Source organism: Centroberyx gerrardi, chromosome 3 (assembly GCF_048128805.1).
Source record: "Centroberyx gerrardi isolate f3 chromosome 3, fCenGer3.hap1.cur.20231027, whole genome shotgun sequence".
Lineage (NCBI taxonomy): Eukaryota > Metazoa > Chordata > Actinopteri > Beryciformes > Berycidae > Centroberyx > Centroberyx gerrardi.
This window is the reverse complement of record NC_135999.1, coordinates 31,093,703-31,110,734: the sequence shown is the minus strand read 5'-3', so window position 1 is coordinate 31,110,734 and position 17,032 is coordinate 31,093,703. Positions and strand designations below refer to the sequence as shown.

The window sequence follows — 17,032 nt, the reverse complement described above, 5'->3', positions numbered from 1 at the left end:
AGCGCTTAGCACACCTAGTGACTGCACCTTTCAACACCATGGACAGCTCCTCAGCAAACAAAAAATGATGTTTTGTCTCCAAAAATCCACCAAAACATAGTTTATTTGAAAACTGTATAATAACACTAGTAAACACAAAACACAAGGATTGCACTGGTGTAATATAACATATTTTTTGATTGTCAGATACCTTTCAGCTCTAGTTGTGTTTCACCAGATGGTTGCAAAGGTCCCCTCCTGAGCTGCCAGTTTCAGATCACTGTCACCGGCCAGTTTCAGATCACTGCCACTTTGCCCCACTGAAGCAGGTTGCAACGGTGCTACTACTAGCTTGTAGCCACCGCTTATGTTTGGCCGTCTTAATATGATCTTTTATGTCGGCATTTCCACCGTGCGCGACCGAAAATGTACTCTTGCAGTGTGTGCAGAACGCAGCATTTTTGTTGCCGACTACTTCACGAAGAAAAGAGAAAGCCTTCTGGAGGTCTTTAGAAAAGACCGACTTTCTCTTCGGCATGACAGCTAAGTTAACCGTTAGCGTACTGACAGATTCTGTCAGACAGAGCCACAAGCGTCGTAGGCTAGCAACAGCCTTGACAACGACACATTGATTGATTGACACACATACAGACAAATCAGTGTTGAATTCAGACGCGTGGTGCATTGTTTATGTTCTTTGATTGGGTTAGGTAATAATGAGCGGGACACAACATGATAAACGTCTATGTAAGCGCTGAAAACAAGTATAATACTATTATTATTATTTTAATTGTGGTGAAAACCGGGACAATTTGGTAGTGAATGTTGAAAACCGGGACATTTTAGTGTTTTACAGATATTTGTCGGGACTCGGGACACCCATCTTGAAACCGGGACAATCCCGGACAAACCGGGACGTCTGGTCACCGTACTCCACATAGCACACGTTAGTTTCAGGATTGGTTATAGGGTCTGAAGTCGCTTATTGCAGGTTTAAATCGTCAGACGCTGCTCCACTTACATTCTCTTCTTCATTTGTTTTTTCACTCATTTTTGTAGGCTACCGTTTGCTGGCCGGAGCAAGCTCTCTCGCTCTCTGCCTCTCTGTATGTTACCTGCGCAGGCACACGCAATTCGCGTCACTCTAGACTTGCGGGCGACTACAGCCTGCATAAAATGCTCCAGTTATCGCAGCCCTTTGCGATGTGTTTATCACGGAAATTCATGTCGCGATAACGATAAAAATACAATACATTGTTCAGCCCTACTTTCAAAGTTGACCCGTCCTCCCTAGCTCAACAGACGAGGTTGCCAGAACGGTGAAAAAAACACAAGTACAGCGAGGCGAAATGCCAAGCAGACAAGGCTCGTTCCAAAATGTGACAACGCAAAATTGGCCTGTTTTCTATTAGCCAGTTAGGTGCCGGTTAGCTTAGCTAGCTAGCTAGATATCAGCTTTTCTACTACAACTTTAGTCTCGCTACCAGACTCTTGACATTGAAAAACATTGACATAGAAAACCACGAATCATGGTTGAGGGGGTGGGGATTTTAAGCCTCAGCGTCATCTCAGCGTGTTTGGTGTGCAGCTTGTAAATAGAAACGCACCTGCATCCCTCTTTAGCTAACGTGGAGCTCAACGTCGCCCGGGCCTGATATATTAGACATTTCCCAAACCCTCCGGGCAAACAAGCCAGAACGTCTAGTCCAGATACGCATTCCACAACAGCAATAAACTTGTTAAAATCCTCCTCACTTAGCTCCATTTCGACTTTTTACCATTCAATGGTTTCCTTGTCGCTGAATATTCACTGCAACAACAGCATAAATATCGGGCGTGTCCTCCCTCAGACCTTCCCGCGGCCTCGTTCTGTTTGCTGTACAGGATTTCTATCCGTTGCCGCCAGAAGCTCGTGCGACGCTCTCACTTTGTGTCGCGTTAGCTTCTGGGTTTCTCAGAGTACTACAACTTTAATGCCATCTGGATTTAATTTTAAGCCAATTTAACAACCAAAATGAAGGACGAAAGCTAGCAAAAGCAGCCTGTTTCTGATTGAACACAGCTAATTAATATAACTAACATGATGTAGAACTGTGTTTAGTAATGCAAATTTGATGAAAATCTCATCTGTTTGTCATATTGTATTAACTCTGTTCTGTATTAATCAAAGAGCAGACAGGCATGTGGGTCAAACTTAACCCATTTCTGACGTATGTATGAGTATGTTAGGGAAAACTGCCACAGATGTCTTTCTGTTGGGTGTAGAAGGATGAAATTTGGTGCGAGTGCTCTCAAGGCACATGGGTACATCTGTGTAATAGCATTTTCTTAATCATTTCTATTTATCGTGCCTTAAATGGTAGTCAAAGTTTGATATTTTGAATGACTTTAACATTAACCAGGGGACCCTAAATGTCATATGTATATGGTAAAAATAGGATAATACATATTATTAATATTGATGATTACTGCAGTTATGACTTTTTATACTCTTGTGTCTCCCCCAACTGGCTTTTTCTTCTTGTTGCGAGAAAAAGAACAGCTTCTAGTTTCAAATAAAGGTAAGAAATCTGTTAATACTAACCTCCAATTTTGCCATGTTTTACTGCATAGAGGAGCAGCACTATGACAACAACAGCAAAACAGCCAACTGCTAGGCCGGCTGCTAGATGAGTCCGGGGAGCAGCAGCAGCGCTAAGTGGAGCTGCAGAGGTTGGTGGTTCAGGATCAGCATCTGTGAAACAAGACAAGAGGAAACAACAGACTGTGAGATCAGGAGGGGAATTGACTCATTTGCTCTATTCCTATGAATAAGAATAGAACTGAGGATTATATGATCATATGGAAACGATAATTCCAACACTCAGAAATATTAACGTTGAAAAAAATGGAATGAACAAAAAAGTATGGATTCAAACTTTAACAGGATGTGGCAGTAGTATCATATGCAGCGTGTCAGTTGACTTGCAACTTTAAAGGTCATATTGTTCTTTGGGTAAACTGTTGCTTTAAGAATTCAAGTCTCCTACTACTCACCTGAGACAGTTAAATTAAAACTACGATTGTGTCTTTTTGACGATCCATCAATGATCTGTACATGGTAAACTCCGGTGTCGTTGATGTTGAGGTGCGTGATGGTGAGAGATCCGCTCCCTCTGTCCAGCTGGAGTCTTCCTCTGAACCTCTCAGTGTAGTTTAGATTCAGGTCTCCCTTATAATCGTTGACTAGGACAGAATTGTCATCATCTGACCAGGTGACGTGATAGTCACCTTGCAGTCCAGTAACTCCAGTCTGGAGAGTGATGCTCCCTCCAACCTTCCCCGACACATTCTGGATTTCACTCTGTCCCTCTGACAGCACAGCTGTAACTGCAAATATAAAACAAATATTTGAGTCAGATGCATCAAATATACAACATGCATGATAAAATTGTATAAAAAATGCATATGCTTAAGTATAAAAAGTATACTAACTTTGAGGAGCTATAAGTGTTTTTACTTTTTTGTTGCTCTTAAGGACTAAATTGGCCCACTGTTTAGTTTAGACAGGTATACTTGTAAATATACTTAAAGTTAACTACCAGTGTACTTGATGGGACTGAAATAGTCCATTTAAGTTTATATCTGTAGGCTATACTTTTAGCATACTTGAAGTTTACTAACACAAATACGTCTGGGTAAATTACTATCCCAGCAGGTGGGAGAATACGCAAATTCCACACAGCAAGAGCAGAGGCTCCAACACAGGATCCTCTGGCTGGGAGCCACACTGCTAACACTGAGCCACCATGACTCATGAGGTCATACTGTTAGGCTGCTGCAACAGTAACCTGTTGTGGCTTAAGTACCTTAAGAATACTTGTCGCGACAAGTTACTGTACTTTAAGTAAACTTCTAGTATCATTAAAAAGTATAAACCTAAGTATACTATTCTCAGTACCTGAACTGACAGGACTACAGTAAAGAGGTTTTTCCTTCAGCCACTGAGTTAACTGGTTAAGTAACACAGCTTCTGAATTTCCCCTTAAGTTCTTAGAGTTTCTCCCTCAGTTGAACCCCTTCGCCTGCTGTACTTCCTGGTTGTCATTTCTCCTGTTAGCAACAACATAAATAACAACATAAATGTCTTTACAGAAGTTGTTGGACTGGTTAGCTATTGTATTGCTACTGTATCTCCTACTCTGTCGGTGCCAAACTGGCCTCACCCACTCAACCCTCTGTAAGCCACAAATCACCATGACATCATCTGAATATGAAATCCACACACATGACTCATCAGTCACACAGCCGTGAGAGTTTGTCGATCCTTAGCAGTTGTAGAGGTCCATACATATACTATATGCACAGAGAGAGAGAGAGAGAGAGAGAGAGAGAGAGAGAGAGAGAGAGAAAGAGAGAGAGAGATAACTCCATGTCACCTGACTTCACTGCACACCTGAAAAAACCCCAAAGAGCTGCAAAGATACCAGCACGTAGAAAGTCACTCTGGAAGGACACAAATACAATGAATACAGTTGGGCACCAGAAGCGCGATTTAGCTGAGGTAATAGGTGCGGAGCAAGTGAACCAGAACTTTCCACAAATAAAGTAAAGCCTCTCTGCTCTCTTGGAGGAGAAGTGCAGCACAGCCTGAGGGAGACGCAGGTGACAGGTGTGGGAGGGATGGAGACCTGGTGAAGGTACGGTTAAATATAGCTGGAGAAGCCGCGCACACACCTCTCCACTGTCGCGACAGTTACTATGCACACATGTTTTAGCAAGGCAATGTCACTTAGAAATTGGTTCAAATTCAGAGAAGAGCGCGCGACTTTTCCTTTTTGTAGATTTAGGTGATAGTCTGCATATTGAGTGCGCATTCTGCTGTTCTGCCAGTGAGGCTTAAATGGTGCAGTTTAAACTCGGAATAGCCTACTCGTTTACACCTAATTGCAATTGTAATAGGGATGCGATCTAATGAGTGCATGCTATGCTGTGTAGTATGTGTGTGAGTGTGTATGACTGTGTGACTTTGATCTTGGAGCCGGTGTCGTGCCAAGGTACTTATCCCCGATAGAAAGTGTATCCCCTGGCCGCGGGAGCGCGCATGCATTCAGCGAAGGTTGCTACGCTTCGATTTCACCTAAGTAAATGAAAAATAGCAACATGTGGATTGTTTAATTCATCGTTTTAGTATTGTAGTTTTATCAACGAGGTTTTGCAAAGTAACACATGGCTCATCTATAAAAATAAATGCTTTTATTCTTTTGTACGTGTTATCGAACTTCGTATTATTCATTGCATCATCTGTGCATTATAGAGGGGGTTACATATTTTGGTAGACTGCATGTCCAGTCTGGTAGGACAAGTACCTTAATGGCTTTGTGTTATGAAAAGCGCTATATAAATGCAATACATTATTATCATGATGATTATTATGATTATTTTTATTTACCCTTTAAGGAGGGGGAATTCAGAATAATTTACAACAATATCCAAAGGTAGGCTATCATTTGCAATGGAAAAGTGGATTACAGGAACAAAATATTGTTTACAATGCTGCATTCAGTTTAATGTACATTTCGGGTCAAGTAGATGTAATTGAGGCGAGCAATGTGTTAAAATGATTACAGTGATCTTGATTTTACAGTACCGAACGTGTATTTGAATGAACAACTTCCTTACAAAAGGTTGAATAACAGCGTGTTTGGATCTAGCTTCCAAACAGTAACATAGGATGTCTAAGTAATCGACTACGTGGTACATTATAACATTGTCAAATTATAGGAGGAAAAATATATGATTGCCTTGGTTTTTCACTAGACATTCTCAGTTCAGTGCAATGAATAATACTAAGTTCGATAACACGTACAGAAGAATAAAAGCATTTATTTTTATAGATGAGCCATGTGTTACTTTGCAAAACCTCGTTGATAAAACTACAATACTAAAACGATGAATTAAACAATCCACATGTTGCTATTTTTCATTTACTTAGGTGAAATCGAAGCGTAGCAACCTTCGCTGAATGCATGCGCGCTCCCGCGGCCAGGGGATACACTTTCTTTCGGGGATAAGTACATTGGCACACCGGTTCCGGAGACAGTCTCGGTGAAGTCATTCTGTGCGCAAAATAAGACATGCTTTTCCTATAGGTCTTCAATTCCGTGCGCAATCAACAGATGATAACGGCTACCGCCTCTTGATAAACCACGTCCACTGCCAATTTCCTTAACTCACTCCCGTTATTTTGCGCCTCAGCCTTGGAACACCCACAAATGCATATGCAACCAGCCTCTCTTTGATCAAACAAACACAAAGTTCACTGAATTAGGCTAAATACTCACTCAGGATCCATTCGATCAGGGCAGCTGGCAGCCATTTAATCCCCATAGAGAACATGATAGTGAACATCAAGTGCTGCTGAGAGTCTGTGTCTCTCTGTGCAGACTGTTTAAGTACGGAGTGCCTCTGTGACGCTCTTCCCCTACCCACGCGCTTGGAGTATTTCCCTCTCTCTTTGTTTTTACTCCTCCCCTCTCACTAAATTCCCCTGCAACACATACACACTGCCAGTCTCATGTCATTAGCAGGAAACCATTCATAAAGCGGTGAGATTACAGCGGCAAACAACTCAATTCATCTAATCTACTATCCAAACTACAGTGTCATGATACCACAATGCTGAACTATGACACAATACCAATACAAAATGTCATATTCAATACAGCAAAAAATAGGCCTAAAAACAAAATAGGATAGCAATTTTTAAAATGAACGATGCTATTCTTTACAACAACAAAAACAAGTTTCACCTTTGAAAATCATTTAATGGTAATGTGAGGCAGTGAAAAATAACAATATGGAGCATAAATTAAAGGCAGAAGCCAACAGGTTACAAGTTTAGCAAACTATTCTTCAAAAGGAGGAAACCACTCACTGCACTGCAAATGCTGGTGAGTGAAATAAAAACAGAAGAGCTTCTATCCAACAGAGAGAAAGCATAACAGTGCCTTTCCCAGCGCTCACAGAAACACAGCTTGTGTGCAGCAGTATGCATTAGTGTCCTTACACAGTTTTTCCATTTCTTTGGAAAGGGAACACCAGCATGGCAATGTGATTCTCTGCTGCTGTGCCATCAACATGACAGAGGCTGCTCCACGTGTGTGTGTGTGTGTGTGTGTGTGTGTGTGTGTGTGTGTGTGTGTGTGTGTGTAAATAAGTAAATTATGTTTCTGTGCCATTAAAAATCTATAAAAATGTATATTCTAGCTAACATGGCTCTGTCTGACCCAGCAGCAAAGTATCTGACTAAGGGTTGAAGAAGACCTTAACAAAGCACAGACTCAGCCTGGCTATGGAAAAGGGTCGACAGCAGAGGAGAGAGAGCTGCACTTTCTAACTGAATGTGACACATACAATAAAATGAACAAGATCTCTCCACATCATCATGGTCAACTTCAACTGCAGAAGAGAAGAGAAGCTCCCTCTCTGCTGGGGGAGAGGAAGGAGGTCGTCCACCTGTAGCAGGGACAACCAGGAAGCCTTTCTCCAGTCAGACTCACTCTGTGTGTTTGTATCATTACTGTTGTTACAAGTTTCATAATAACATCAGTGTTCAACTGTTCATATGTTTTCAGGTTAGCTTCATGCTAGCTACCATTTTTCAACTGGAATGCCTGCTATGGCAACATTGTGCCCAAGTGGGCTATCTCGTAAAAAGGGCCTTTCTGTGTGGAGTTTGCATGTTCTCCCCGTGCTCACATGGGGTTTCCTCCATATAACATTGGTAAGGACCCTCACTAAAAACATGCAGAAGATCGTCGCCTGACCAGCGACGACGACTGAAGTTGTACTGTAAAGCTGCCCACTGGTCCTGGCTGCCCCCCGGAGGAAGGACAAGCCTTGGATGGGTTAAAAGCAGAGACTAAATTTCACCGACCACCTGTCAGCGTGTGTGTGTGTGTGTGGTCGCTGCATGCAAGTGTTGTGGTGTGTTGTGTGATTACAATAAAGACAAGCTTGCTTGTCCCGTTTCGTTTTTTTTTTTTTGTGTGTTTGCTGCACTTTCATGTCAGTAAAGCACTATTGAGCTGAGCTGAACTGACTCAAGGCGTTAAAGAGGTTCCTACCCCACCAGTTTCCAGGAGGCAACAAGAGATCAGGCGCCTCGTTCAAGAAAGAAGACAGCTCAGGAAACAGTGGAAGAAGGCCTCTGGAGTGGAAAAGGAGGGCATAAGCGCTCTCCAAGCCGACATTAAAATCCGTCTGGCATCCCTCCGCAGAGCAGAGAATTTAAGGAAACGAAGGAGGAAGAAAGAACACACAAGAACACAGTTCTACAAAGATCCCTTCAAATTCCTAAAAACTCTCTTCACCAAAGAAAAAAGTGGAGCTCTAAAGACAACAAAGAACGACCTGGAGGAGCACTTGAAAACAACGCACTCTGACCCAAGGCGCTACGAACAGCTGGCCATCCCATCAGACATCCCACCAATCGCCCCCCCAGAACATCAATTTAAGATCGGCCTTCCAACCTGGAAAGAGGTAGAAGGCATAGTTCATCGGGCGAGAACAGCATCAGCCCCTGGGCCAAATGGGGTCCCATACAAGGTGTATAAAAACGCACCAGATGTTTTGAGGTTTCTCTGGAGGCTCATGAGGACAGTATGGCAGAAGAAGACTGTACCCAAAGTGTGGCGTAGGGCAGGCGGGGTCTTGATCCCAAAGGAGAAGGATGCAATGAACATCAGCCAGTTCCGCCCAATCTCCCTACTTAACATGGAGGGTAAAGTGTTCTTCAGCATCATTGCACAGAGGATGGCCGAGTACCTGCGCAGGAATGAGTACATCGATACATCTGTACAGAAAGCGGGGGTATCAGGCTTCTCTGGGTGCCTGGAACATGCTAGCATGATCTGGCACCAGATCCAAATGGCAAAGCTGGAGAAAAAGGACCTCCACGTCATCTTCCTGGATCTCGCTAACGCCTTTGGCTCTGTGCCCCATGAGCTCCTTTGGACTGCCTTCAGCTTCTTTCACATCCCAAACACCATCACAGCCCTGGTTAAAGCCTACTTTCAGGACTTGCAGTTTTGCTTCTCAACCCCCCAGTTCACCACCTCATGGCAGTGCCTGGAAGTAGGCATCATGGCCGGATGCACCGTCTCTCCCTTGGCGTTCACCATGGCGATGGAGATCATCATTCGAGCCTCAAAATGGGTTGTAGGTGGACAGCGAGTCGGCTCTTGTGTGCGCCTCCCTCCACTCAGAGCCTACATGGACGACATCACTATCCTGACCACCACCATCCCATGCACCAGGAGGTTGCTCAGAAAACTGGAGGAGAACATCAGCTGGGCCCGTATGAAGATCAAACCATCTAAGTCACGCAGCATCTCAGTGGTGAAGGGAGTGCTTGCTGGCCTGAAATTCTTCATCGGAGACGACCCAATCCCCACAGTATCTGAACAGCCTGTCAAAAGCCTCGGAAGGTGCTACGATGCAAGCCTGAAGGACAGAGACCAGGTGAAACAACTGCGCAAGGACATCAGCGCTGGCCTACAATCCATTGACAACACCCAACTACCTGGGAAGCTAAAGACCTGGTGCCTCCAATTTGGACTCCTACCCCGGGTGTTGTGGCCCCTTGCAGTCTATGAGGTCCCCATCTCGACAGTAGAGAAGCTGGAAAGAGGAGTCACAGCATTCATCAAAAAGTGGCTCGGACTTCCACGATGCCTCACCACCATAGGCCTCTACGGAGATGGTGTCCTCAAATTGCCCCTCACCAGTCTCACGGAGGAGTTCAAGTGCGCAAAAACGCGACTCCAGATGACACTGAACGAATCCCAAGACATAGTGGTGAGGAACAACGCACCAACCTTGGCTACTGGACGCAAATGGACACCAGCAACAGCAGTGGAGGAGGCAACATCAGCGCTCAGACATGCTGACATTGTGGGGAATGTTCAGCACGGAAGAGGAGGCCTTGGTCTAACAACTAACCGCCCAGCTTGGAGTAAGGCCACTGCACCAGCACGGAGGAAGATGGTGGTGGAGGAAGTACGCCGTCAGGAGGAGGCTGCAAGGTGGGCCAAGGCGGTCTCCCTTGGCAAACAGGCACAGTGGACACGGTGGGACAGTGTGGAGAGGAGGAGGTTCAGCTGGAGGGATGTGTGGGCCATGGAAGCACGAAGTTTGAGCTTTACCATCAGAGCTACTTACGACGTCCTTCCAACACCAACCAATTGCCATCAGTGGTTTGGCGATGATCCAGGCTGTACCCTTTGCTCCAGACCAGCCTCTCTCCGGCACATACTAACAGGGTGTAAGACCAGTCTCACCCAAGGGCGGTACACTTGGCGCCACAACCAAGTTCTAAAGAGCCTTGCGGCCACCCTGGAGGACAAGCGAACTTCCATCAACTCCCTACCACCTCCAGTATCCAACCCCCCATGGAGAACTGCCTTTGTCTGTGAAGGGGCTAAAGCAACTAGGAGCAGCAGGACCAGGTTATTTTCACACGAAAAACTGATCCAATTCACCTCTATAATATGCTACAACATACTGTACTATAACTGTAGCTACAACTGTAATGAGTTGCCATGAAAAACAAACTCACCAAACTCTCTCCTCCTGCCTGCAGCCGTCAACACAAAGGATCCTGCTTGTTCTCTACACACGACTGTTGTTATGAATCTTTGCACATTTTACTCTCAGTAACACTGTTATTCATACAACTGCTTTACTTTGCATTTATATGAACAACAATGAAGAGAAAAGGAAGAGAAAGAACCAGATAGTATGAAAAATAACTGAGTTGAGTGACTTTCCCTTTAACAGACATTTATAGTTTAGTCCATGTATCAAATCCAGAATGGGGAAAATCATAAATCATCTTAAAACTGGTTTCAACATGGACCCAGGTCCTGTTAAGTGTTGAATTAAGAAGAGCTTCTCTTTGTTTTCACAGCTGCTTGTTCTTCTGTCACTTTCCATCTTGCCACCCTCACACAGACAAACACTGAGTAACATTATGAAACTAGTTGTGTCAGACAGGAAGTGCCACATTGTCTTACAAACATTACAGTATGATAGTATGCTACATAAATAAACAGCCTCTTTTTTTTTTTTTTTTACAAAGAGCAGTTCAGGGAGAGTGATAGGTAGATAAGATAACATTATCATTTAACACTGTCATGGTAAACAGAAAAGTGTCTAGACTGGTGGACTGGAAAGAATCAACTAGAGTGTATTAAGTTGCTGGAAACCTGTCTTCAGAGTTAAAAAAAATAATAACTGATCATTATTGTGTTTACTCAAGATAAGGTTCAATACTTTCATGTCCAAGAGATGATTAAAGGCTTGACATATTCTACTTATAAAACATAATATCCAGCCACTGCAGGGTTGTGTCTATCTGTGGACTTATGGTGGATGTGTCCCCTTATGTCTATGGTGCAGGAAGGACGGCACGGCCACACAGGACTTGCTCTCACTCTGGTTCTCTTTATTCTGGAGCTGGTACAAAAATCAGCAACACACAATCGTCATCAACAGTGTTATGCAACTGCAAGCATTCAGATCTGTGTAACAGAGTAGAAAAATTACTATCTAAAATAATTACTAGAAAACATTATGGCCGGGAGCAAGCCAGCAAGTGCATGGCTAGCTAACTAGCATTAGCTCAACATGCAACCAAAAGTGCTGCTCGTGGATAAAGTTACCATTCCTGCACATAAATGTCTGCAACTTTCCGATTACATGATTGTTGCAAAAACAATTTTAAAGCATTAAACATAGAAATATTGGTTGCAACATTGCTCACGTGTACCCACCTCCAGCTGGGAAGTATTTTTCCTTTGCTGAGGCACGTACGGTGCGCGAGAAGGAACCCCATCTATGCAGTTGGCTCTAAAACTATATGTAAGACAAGCATATCAATTTTGTAGAAATTCATAATAGGTTATTTCTAACTGTTACACATGCACACATCTGCCAATCATCACATCACAAATCTCAATTTAACCCCTGCACTTCATGCAGTTATGGAGCTGGGAGTGATTTGGTTATGGCTGAGGAGTTTTGGGGCCACAAACGCAATCCTGAACAGATAGGATTAAGAGTCATATCTTTACCTGAAGATGCATGTCAATGTTGACTCAAAATCAGCCACCACATCTCCACAACCAGCTGCAGATATTTAGTTAAGCTGGGGAAAGTCCAAGACGTCACCCTTCCTGCACATTGGGAGGGTGTTTCACCTGACAGCAGGAAATTGCCTTTTCATTATGGCACGTTTAAATGTCTTGTCTATTTATGTGTTACATATTTAGTTTCTTAAATTACAGGTCAGAGAGGGTCTGGGCTGCAGGGACTAGACTGCCAGTGGGAGGACCAGGTCCAAGCCTTATTCTGTATACACCTATTCATGTGCAGTGCATTGCATGCACTAATTTACTTAATTAGCCACTAGCCTGAATGGCCATTTGTTTGGAGTGGAGTAAGTGTCACTTGAGCTTTATCTGGCCCTTTTGGCTCTTGAGTTCATCATGTAATACACTTCAAGCAAACAGCCTATAGGTGTTTAACTGGTGGTCTGAGCAGTAACCCAATGTAAGCAGTTGCTACTACACTAAGGTATGTTTGCAGCTACACAATTACTTTTAAATTCAATTAAGTTCTAACATATTCATAATCTTTATGTGACCGGGCCATGGGGATGGCTCAACTAAATCTTAGTTATAGGCAAAATAAGTTGACTACGCCACCTTGGGACTCACCCAATGAACTAGCTGGTTGAACTCACTTATAACAAAGAGGGTTTCCACATACACAGATTAAGTCTACAGAATAGAGGACAGAGATGCGAGTTTCACAATAAAAACATAATTTATTTTCAGTCTATCAACCACAATTTAAGAGTAACACACCAGTTACTATCCTAGATCTCCTAAAACAGTTCTAATTAGTTAGAATAACTTTCACAGTTACCAAACAATTCAATTGAGACAATAGAGGGCTGCAGGCCAACTGCAGTTTTTGATAAAAACAAAATCAAAATAGAACAAGGCAAAGCAGCAGTGGCAAACATCCTAGAAGATACAAACAGCTTGTTAGTTGCTCTGCTCAGAGCACATACTGTATACTGAGAAGTGGGATAAACGAATGTGGAGGTTACCTCAGTGGACACAAACACTCCCACAGAGTCTGTGTCTCCTACCAACCATGGATCTCCCAGCAACCTATTGTGGAAGCACTATGGTGGAAGGCAAAGTGCAGCAGTACTGGAACAGTACCTCTGAAACAGCAACAATCACTAAAATGAAACGGTTGCAGGAAACAAAGGCTACACAATAAAACATACCTCTCAATGAAGGACATCAGAGCATAAGGGCAAAAGGAGGGAGCCTTCTGGTAGTGCTTCTACCTGGGAGGTATATATCAATATCACACACCTAAATGAATGATTGGCAGCACTCTGGTGTGAAGCTCTCAGAAAGTGGCTGTGGGGAACTCTGAGGGAGTGGGTGTGTCTGCCAACAGCACCCACACTAGTAACTCTACCGGTTACATTTAGGTGATCAGTGTTCCAGCTGCAGCAGCAGCAGCATCGGGAAGGGTGAGAACCACATTGAGGTATGGATGTCCTTATTGGATATTGATGTAAAATATTACTTCAGCCTTGTGTGATCTCTAGGACTTTCCAGACATGCCAACAACAGTTTACAATAAAAATAAAAATAACCCCACAATGTCATTGTCTCTAATCTCTCAATATCTTTTTTTTTTAAATCAAAAACATTGTTATTCACTACATTATGTAGTGTATGAAAGTTTATCATGCAAATCGAATGCATTTTGTGTCAAAGCAATGAACAGTCATTCAGTTTGGCCCACATCAAACGCTGTTGTGCATCAAGTGTTTTGAAAAGTGAACTCAGTATTGAGAAATGCTTGTAACCAGTTGTGAAAAACTGTAAAATGAGGAATAAAGCCATTTGTTAGGACATTAAACTTGTTTCTTTTGAAGCAAATTGTGATTTTATCATGTTCATCAATCCTTCTGCCTCCTCACTGTATCACACAACACATAAAACTGTCAGACATGACATCATCAAAATGAACCTTTTCCATGTGAAACTATTAAATATTGCATATTACAGTATTTACAAAGTTGTGAGGAACAGACGTTTTGCTGACTGTAAAGGAAAACATGTCATCCAGAAGTTGTCCCATAAAATTACATCATTAAGAAACGTTAGTATCCTATGTGGATAAGGCTGAATATGTGATCTAGATGTTGTGAGTGCAGTGTTGATGTGAGTATTTGGTTTCTATAAAGAAGTGATCTAAAAGGAAAAGCAGCAGTCAGTCAGTCTGTTTCTGTGGCTGTGTTACTGTTATGAGAGCCTGAAACTTAGTTAAATACTGTAAGTAACTCACATATGTTCACTGTCATTGATGACTGTTCTTTGCTTCCTAGTGGAGCATTGAGGAAGAGAAGATGATCTGAGTGGTTGTTTACTATGATGTAGAAAATAAATTCTTTATGCGTTCAGCATTATCAAAGCAAAACAAGTTTGGTTCTAATCTTTTTTTTTTTATGTCTAATAAGATGTTTAAATTTAAAGCAGCACACAAATCCAATAACTGGCATACAAACTCCTGAAGTGTTGATAAATCAGAAGAGCTTCAACAAGAGAAGTGGTCCTTCAACTATCCTGAAAATCTTCAGTAATTGTGTTGACATTATAGTTGGATGATGCTTTGAATGAATGAGTGTTGAACTGCTGTTACACCATCAGAAACATACAGTAGTCAACCTGAAGACTGGAAGGATGTGGAAAATGATTTAGTTCATTAATTCATCGTCTTTAATGACTGTTAAGATATGACTTCTAGCATGACTGCTAGAAGACATAAGATAAAATTGTTTTCCACATCACTAAAAGTAACGACTCAGATCATATTTCCTCTGTCAATGCTGCACCAGCAAGCAAAGAACAGTCATCAATGACAGTGAACATATGAACTGAATCATTATTCACTGTCCACTTCACTGTCAGAAGGAAATATCACAACTCATCATGGTGGTTAGTGAGACCAAACACTTTAGAAACACATTTCTCCAGTCAGAAACTATAGAAATGATCTCTGAAAGTAAAGTCGTAACTGACCAGTGGATGAAACCTGGAAGTCATTATTGGGAACGTTGACCTCAGTGATGGTTACTGTTCACCTCTGGTTATGTTGTCAGCATAAGACTACAGTGTTATGTCAAGCTGCAACCACAACTAACACAGGAAGAAAGGAGCGTATTCTCTGCAGCCGCTGCATGACAGAGAAATAAATATTGAATGGTGTCAACATTCCTGAACCCTGTTTATTCCTATCAAAACGTCTCTTTTTGAAAATCTCTTCTTTGTATTGACAGCAGTGAAGATAAACCTCCTCTTCATCAAGTGTTGAGGTCTTCCAGTCTGCACCTCTTCAGTCTCGCTCATGTGTCCAGTTGGCATGAAAGAGGGTTTCCCCACATTGGTATTATGGAGGCATCAACATGCTGGGATTTGGCTGCCTTCACTTAGAAAATGTTATGTTACATACATGTTGCTGGTCCTCACAGACTGCAGAGCCACCATAGAGCTTGCAGGGACGGCCTCAAGATGAAGAGACATCATTTACTATCCATGCTACATGGACACAAGCTGGGAACTGATCTCCCTGACTGGGTTGGCTGGGAAAGAGACATAAAGAGCCAAAACATCCACCCAGGTCACCTCACTTATGATCTGTTCAGGTGCATCAGAAGTATCTATAAACCAACCAAAGCTCATCATGCAGCTGAAACACTGCACCTCCATCACCACATACAATGTGCTGCTATGTGCTGCACTGCACTTTATCCTCTCAGATAGATAATTTGCCATATTGATCTGTTTGGCAGTCAATATTATTTGCATGGTAAAGTTTACTTCCATTGACTGATCTGATCTAAAAATCCACCAGAGAGAAGCATTGGACTGTAAGCAGCCAGAGGAAATGCCATGATACACAGACACCCACTAAACCCAATACAACTGATGTGATGAAATAAATATCTGTAGAAAGACTACGGATTTGCCTGACAGGGCAGCTTCTGGGTCTGTGTAAAATTAAGAGGAGGGGAAAGATTTAGTGGTAGAGAAGAAGAAGACTACCCTGCTATCATCTCTCTCTCTCTCTCTCTCTCTCTCTCTCTCTCTCTATTCAGGCATAGGGGTATGGGGGTATGAGCAGGGCTAGAGCTTTCCCTCGTGTGTGTGTGTGTGTATGTGTGTGTGTCCAGTTTATGGGTTTGGCATACGCACAGCACAGCACAGCACACATACCCATTGTGGACTGTATAAGCAGACAGAGGAAGTGTCATGATACACAGATACCCAGTACCACTGATGTGATGAAATAATACCAGTGGCTTATCTGTAGAAAGACTTATAAATCCTTATAAATTATTACTATTACTATTACTATTATGTTATATTACTTATAAATAAATACTTTTCCTTCTGTAAATTACATTAACAGCTCTCTATTTGATCTCTCTTTGATATTTGATCTCTTCATAATGAAATGCATTGAACAAGAAAAGAAGAAATAAAACTGTCCTGTAAGTCCTTTAGCATCATACAACTGTCCTATATATTTTTCAGGGATATGTCACCCTTCTTCTGGGTATTTCTCACGCTGGTAAAGACAAACACAAAGAAGTAAAAGGAAAACAACAAACGTGAAAAGCATACCGAAGATTATGCCCTGCGTAGCACTTTCAGTGACATACCAGTTGCTAATGCTATGTAGCAGTAGCACATGCTAACATGAGTGTTGTAACCTGAATGTAAGCTAACAGCACTGAAGTTTGCTAGCAAGAGGGGAATTAGCCAAACTTGAACTTGAATTTGCCATCCATTGGTCTCAGCTAACCATGTTAACTTTCAACACTTTCACAGTTGTGGTGTGTGACGAATACAGACCACACAAATATGTAGTACTTGACTTATATGCATGTTAGCATATTAGCACCAGGGATCAG

General features: G+C 42.4%; 2 protein-coding genes and 1 non-coding gene across 3 annotated transcripts in view; all 3 read right to left on the bottom strand.

The window, feature by feature from the left end:
- LOC139910180 (T-lymphocyte surface antigen Ly-9-like) overlaps positions 1-6,379 on the bottom strand; it is a 32,339-nt gene extending 25,960 nt beyond the window's left edge. The window contains exons 1-2 of the mRNA XM_071897405.2: positions 6,303-6,379; positions 3,016-3,348 (exon numbers count right to left, since the gene is read on the bottom strand). Of these exons, the coding sequence (XP_071753506.2) occupies positions 3,016-3,348; positions 6,303-6,369 (400 nt within the window). The 5' untranslated portion in view covers positions 6,370-6,379. The remainder of the gene's footprint in view (positions 1-3,015; positions 3,349-6,302) is intronic.
- LOC139910212 (CD48 antigen-like) overlaps positions 1-17,032 on the bottom strand; it is a 32,162-nt gene that overhangs the window by 1,911 nt on the left and 13,219 nt on the right. The gene's annotated exons all lie outside the window — the stretch shown is intronic.
- On the bottom strand, positions 14,915-15,130 carry LOC139910271 (small nucleolar RNA U3). Its single transcript, XR_011784561.1, has one exon. It is a non-coding gene; the product is annotated as a small nucleolar RNA U3 (small nucleolar RNA).